Below are 6,635 nucleotides of genomic sequence, written 5' to 3' on the forward strand. Positions count from 1 at the left end.
GCCCCCGACATGCAAAGCTCGCGGCAGGCTCAGTGACCTTGGAGAGCGACGGCCGCTTTGACAGTGAACGGAACGCCGAGCAAAGGCAGCCTGTCCTTCAGCACATCTTCACCATCCTCCTCTTCGTCAATCAGCCTGTCCACCTGGGCAGCCTCTTGCAGAGCAGCTGAGAACCTGTTTTTACAGAGAGAGGAGGGGGGGCGAGGCAGAGGGCCAGAGAGAGATCCAAGGGGACAATCCGTTCAAAACAACGTGTCCTGAACGCATATGTACACGTCAAAGTTGGAAGTAGTGGCGGGACCACTTGTGAGACTTGCCTGTCTTTGACCACAGCATTGAGAAGAGGATTGACTTCCTCGATCCTGTCGATATAGGCCTGTACCACCTCCACGGAAGACACCTGGAGCACATAGCAACCATTACTCTCTCATCTCCTCAGGCTGCACCTTTCCCTCCCTCCCTACCTCACCACCATGATTAGCCTTGTATATGCCATAGATTATAATGGCACTTATATATAGTTATAGATACTGTTGTATTGCATTAGATAGTGTATTGTTGTACTCGGGGTATTCTAGCTGACAGCCGTGGTATGTTTACTGCATTTACAACATTTCATTCGTTTTTATTAGTCATTTGTTCTCATTTCTTCTTTTATTATCTTTTGTACGCCAGTTTGTAAGTTCATGTATTCTTCAAGGGTTCCAAATGTATCAGTATGGTCACGACTCGGAACTGTACTGTCCTGCAGGGTCCTCTTGACACTTGTTCCTGTGTTCGATCTGCACTTCGTTGTACGTCGCCCTGGATAAGAGCGTCTGCTAAATGCTTTGTGATGTAATGTAATGTCTCTCACATAGTGGCCTGGCCACAGCGATGTAGCCTTGCCATGTTCAGGAAGGTAATTCATATGGGAACACTGCTTCCAACAGTAGCACAGTGTCTAAGTCCAAGATGAGATCAAGCTTGGCTTTCAGTATACATATTTGAATGCACTTTGTCTGAATGAAAATGTTTTTATGGCTGATGTGTATAATAGGGACAATGAATGCTGTCATGATGTCATAAATCTTGTATAAAAGCAACTTGTACAAGATACAACAGGCAGGATATCTTTGGTGGTGTTTTTAGCTTTTAACATCTTTTTAACAGTTATATTCTTCTCTGGAAAACGGTTTTAATGTGCAACACCCCAAGCTTCACCCAGGAGCCAAATACCGACTCGTTTTGGATTCAAATACTTTTTTGTGCCTGATTGATCTTGCCTGTTGCAACTGAGCCAACCAAGAGGACCAGAATGCAGGGTTTGTACGTTCTGAGAGTATTTCATAGGTTCCAGTTCACCAGTTCAGTAGAGCATAGACAATTATTTGAATCAAAAACAAAGGCGTTTTTGACACAGGTCTGGCCTTATCGGTCACCTGCCCCCGGTGACTAAGACTGAGACAGGTAGCTACCAAGTATGGGAGCCCAGCTATCAGGATCTATAAATGATGGTCATTCAAACTGGCTCTGTGGTTATTTTAGGAAAATGAGTCATTGTAGAATTCAAATGTTTAGTTCAACTTAAGCCACCAATGCTAAATGGAAAAAGGCATTTTGATACCGGGTTATATTGTCTTTTCGGCGTTAAGTGAATACTAGTTCAAACAAGACTTGTTCCACTCTAATAATCACATTTCAACTTTCGCTTTACTTGCATCGTAACTCTATTACTTCGGGAAGTAGGAACCAGTAGGGAAAAAAACTGGGCTGCTCCTATCCACTGTGAAAAGGAGCAGCCTTTTCCTTGTCCACTACTTCTTACTTACAGTCAATAGCCTACGTCGAAAAAAGATCATTATCAAACCATAGTTGTAAAACTGGTCTTCCCCGTTATTCTTGAACCCAATCCCCTTAAGCCTTGTATTTGAGCTCTTGCTGGCAAATAAATAAATAAATAAATACAGGCTTAACAGCTAGCCCTCGTTTCGTTTTTCAGGAGTATCGGTCCACACATGTAATTGCATCATTTCTAAACGCATTTCCTTCGGAATCATTTGTTATAGCACATTTTATTAACTGAAAACAGTGGCTAGCATAGGCTAAGCAAAGGTATATAACGCGATGTTCAACTGACAACTACATCTCCCAGGGTACAACACGCTAGCCCCGTGCAAAGAAATACACCCAAGCAAACAGTCTCTTGTATAGCGTACAAACTGAACATAGGTGCCTGTAATTTCATACTGCAAATGAACTCCTAGCATTATACATACTAACCTCCCTGATGCGAATTTTTTGAGCCAGCTGTGTGCCAGAGACCATCAAGAGAGGATTGGTGATCGGTGCGAGCTTGGAAGACCCATCAGACGGTCGAGGTGCGAGCAACCGAAAGAGGACGAGGAGCACTTTACTGAAAGTGCGAAGAATCCACGCTTGCAGCCGCTCGAAGCGAGTTAGCGCCATGTCAACTGAATCAATTTGACAGGACAGCGGAGTACCTGAGTCCCCACCGCATTCCCAGCATGCACCGGGCTGCAAAACATTGTAGCGCTCTTAACATAGTCCAGCTCCTATACGCAAATCTAAATTCCACTGTCCGGTGAAATATGATACCTTTGGTAACCTCAATTTAAACAAATGAAGTAAAAAAAAACAAAAAACGATATCACAAAACGTGGAACTGTAAATTATGTCACGCTAGCCAGTGTTAGAGTTCCCCCAAAAATTCTGAAGTTATATCTGATTGGTGTCTGATTAGGTCACTGGAACTTGACTATTTAAAAAATGCTTGCTATTGGTCGCTATGGAGAATTGCTCCTTGTCACTAGCGAAACTCAAATGTCACCCTAAATACACCAGCGAAGGGGGAAATAAACCATCTACAAATATGCTAAAATAATCAACAACTCACCTTAAAACAGTCAAACGAGTGCATATTATTAAATTATACCTTCGTATTTCTCTTGTGGAATTAACATACTTAAAATAAATGTAACGAGCGATTTGATTATTCTTCATGCTCATTCACCGAATGCTAAGGTCAACTGCACTATCGTTGTCCCCTAGTTACAGATTGTTACCACAAGGTGGCAGGCGCGAATCATAAGACCCTCGTGAAGGCCGTGGCGCAAATCAAGCAATTTTACCGAAGCTTCAGCATAGCAGGTTAGTAGGTTAAAAATCCATACGCAGCAACCACGCCTAGAAGCTTCTATTCCGCTCTATGGTCCATTGGAATAGTTTAATTTTGTTAGAGGGTAGAATGTTGCTTCATAGCAATATTATGTCGGGAATGCCTGTGTCGCATGACACGATGCTATGTCGTTGAAATAATCGTGCCAGTATGCTAATGATAAATGATGGTAAATGAGCGTGTTCGTGACCGATTCAATGTATTGGACGTGGACGTAATACATCGTAATTTCTCAGCATTCCAAATATGCTAATAAGATAAGACCGGGCAATTACAGTGTGGTGAAAAAATGTGCGCACCCCTGGTTTAAATGTTTGTTGCAACGAATCTGTATGTGATCGAAAGCAAACCTGATCTCTAAATGGTACAGTTAAACATGAGACCTTTCTGCAAATCTGAAAGCAATATTGCTTTTTATTTTCATTTTTTACTGTTCTTTAAAAAAAAAAAAAAAAAAAAGTAAAACAGCCCTGTACAAATGTTTGGGAACCCTTTTGAATTATGCTTTGTTACTTTTTAAAAATATGATTATTAAAGGTGATTTACTGATTACGGCTTCAATGAGGTGAGTATAATTCCAGGGCTGAAGTTTTAATTCTGCAGTAACTCCATGCCGTCTAAAGTAGGGGTGTCAAATCTTATCCAGAAAGGGCCAGTGTGTGTGTGCAGGTTGTTGTTTTAGCACAGGACTAAGACAGCTGATTCTACTCATCAAGGTCTTGATTAAAGACCACGATTAGTTCATTAGTATAATCAGGTGTGTTACTGTTGGGTTAAAACACAAACCTGCACCCACGCCGGCCCTTTTAGGATAAGACTGGACACCACTGATCTAAAGTATCCAACTGCAGTGGCTGTTTTGTCTGGTGTTAACAACCATGTGTTCCTCTAAACAGGATTTCAGAATGAAGATCATTTCCACCGAGAAGAAGAAGACTACAAAAACTCTCAATGTTTCAAACAACCTATTTCTACTGTCAGAAACATAATTAGAAAATGGAACATAAATGGAACAGTTGAAGTCAAGGCAAGGTCTGGAAGACCAAGAAAGATTTCAGATAGAATGGCCTGAGACCTGGTGAGAAATGCTCAGAAGAACCCACACATCACTGCAAAAGAGCTGCAAAAAAGAGTTGCAAACACAGGTCTAGCTGTTCACAGGACAACAAAACAACGTACTTTAAACAACAAAGGCCTACATGGCAGAGTTGCCAGAAAGAATGACTTCAACACAAAATTAAGCATCTGAAGTATGCAAAACATTGAGAAGCATGAAGCCTTTTGGAACAATGTGCTTTGGACTGACAAAATCAAACTTTTTGGCCACTATCAAAGAAGCTGTTTGGAGAAAAAGAGTGAAGCTATTGTAGAGGAGAACACCTTGCCAACAGTGAAGCATGGAGGTTGATCCATTATGCTTTGAGGTTGTGTGGCAGCTGGGGGCACAGGAAATATTGTGCGAGTGGAAGGAAGAATGGATTCCACCAAATAATATCAAGAAATTCTGGAGGCTAATGTTCAAAGGCCAGTCCAGACATTGAAGTTGAGGAGAGGTTGAGTATTCAAGCAAGACAATAATCCAAAGAATACCTCAAAATCAGCCATGAAGTACCTCCAGGAAAGACAGATGAGGGTTTTGGAATGGGAACCACAGTCCCAAGACTTGAATATTATTGAAAATCTGTGGAGAGATCTCAAACATGCCGTACATGCAAGGAGGCTGAAGAATATTTCTGAGCTAGAGGTATTCTGCCAGGAAGAATGGAGAAAAAAATCAAAAAGTGAGATTTGAAAGACTGGCTACAGGAAGCATTTACAAGCTGTTATAGTTGCCTGAGGAGGAGTTACAAAGTATTAACTGACAGGGCTCCCAAACTTTTGCACAGGGCCTTTTTCCTTTTTTATTATTTTATTATAAACTTGCTTTAAAATGTTAAGAAGTGTGTCATGTTTAAAGCTGTTCCATTTAGAGATTTAGAGATATTCATTGTAAAAGGCTTTTTGACCAGGGGTGCCCAGATTTTTGCACACTACTGTAAGAAATTGTTGTCCCCTGTCAGGATCATGACATTACCTTGTCTCAAGAATCATGTAGTCTACTATGCTGTTGTTCTGTGTAGAGTAGCTACATCAAAATAAATAAACATTATTTTGCCAGCTGAAACCAGATCTGTCAAAATAATAATATTATAATATAAAATCAGATAAATGGATCATACAAATAAAAACAGGAAAAGACAGTCCAACACGATCAACAAAATTATTGTTGATCAGTTACAGAAAGTACAGTCCCGCTATAAATGATTAAAAACAAAGAAACTTTAAGACGGTGATGGTCAGAGAAAGAAAACAAAGCTTGGTAGATTGACTTGACTTGGTAGATTCCAGCACCAGCCATTGGCAAGGCTGATAATGGCCGCGTTTCCCGAACGCGTTAAGAACGTTCTTAAGCTAAGAAAGTTCTTATGGACCTTCAATTAATAAGGTCCTTAAGAACTTTCTTAGCTTAAGAACGTTCTTAACGCGTTCGGGGAACGCGGCCAATGTTGCTCAGTAGCCGCCATGGACAGTGGAGGTGAAACACAATGCATGTCAGAAGTCCTTGGGCCTACGTCATGAAGCAGGATTACTGAGTTAGTTGGATAACTGAGCAAAACCAGGAACAGCTCTTTTTTACTTCAGTCCATGTTCCAGATTTGGCAAGGTTCAGGGTTTTACTCACTGCAGTTATCCAGCACACTTAATCCTGCTTCATGATGCAGGCCCCTGGTCTCTCCAGGGGTGTCAACATCCGGTCCTGGAGGGCAGCAAGGTCTGCCAGTATTTGTGGTTTCCTTTTAAACAGCAGCCAATTAAGGCCTTGAGAACAAGGTGTGTGGACTCTTTAGCCAATGAAAGACTTACGTTAATCACTGGTGCTGAAACACACCAAAAACCAGCAGACACTGCGGCCCTCCAGGACTGGAGTTGAACACCCCTGCTCTAAGCCCTGAAATTACTTCCCTCAGGCCCTGTCCTACATGTGGCTGGGTTCAAAGAAATATATTATGTCATTCTCAGGCCCGGGACAATAATATTTACTGAACTCACAGACCATTGCCAAACTCCAGTCCTGGAGAGCCGCAGTGTCTGATGGTTTTTTGTGTGTTTCAGCACGAGAGATACATTTCATTGGCTAGAGAGTCCACACACCTTTGTTCTTAAGGCTTAATTGGCTGCTGATTGAAAGGAAACCACAGTTTGACACCCCTGGTTTAGAGGAACCCATGGTTAACTACACCAGACAAAACAGCCACAGTAGTTGGATACTTTTGAAGGCATGGAGTTACTTCAGAATACAAAGTTTAGCCCTGGAATTATACTCACCTGACGCACTGAAGCCCAAACAAGTAAATCACCTGGGTCTGGTGATTGGCGGTTGCCGAGCATAGGCTAATAATACAACTTGATGTGCTAT

The 6,635-nt window shown here is 41.7% G+C and overlaps 1 protein-coding gene across 2 annotated transcripts in view; it reads right to left on the minus strand.

Moving 5' to 3' along the window:
• faah2b (fatty acid amide hydrolase 2b) overlaps nucleotides 1-2,507 on the minus strand; it is a 19,630-nt gene extending 17,123 nt beyond the window's left edge. For both annotated transcript variants that reach the window (XR_009709370.1, XM_061252120.1), the window contains exons 1-3: nucleotides 2,263-2,507; nucleotides 318-400; nucleotides 38-174 (exon numbers count right to left, since the gene is read on the minus strand). Coding sequence is in view for 1 of the 2 variants with exons in the window: in XM_061252120.1 (XP_061108104.1) it covers nucleotides 38-174; nucleotides 318-400; nucleotides 2,263-2,448 (406 nt within the window). In the remaining variant the exon portion in view is untranslated. The remainder of the gene's footprint in view (nucleotides 1-37; nucleotides 175-317; nucleotides 401-2,262) is intronic.
• Between the last annotated feature and the right edge of the window lie 4,128 nt (nucleotides 2,508-6,635).

This window comes from Conger conger, chromosome 8, assembly GCF_963514075.1.
Source record: "Conger conger chromosome 8, fConCon1.1, whole genome shotgun sequence".
In the NCBI taxonomy this organism is placed as follows: Eukaryota; Metazoa; Chordata; class Actinopteri; order Anguilliformes; family Congridae; genus Conger; species Conger conger.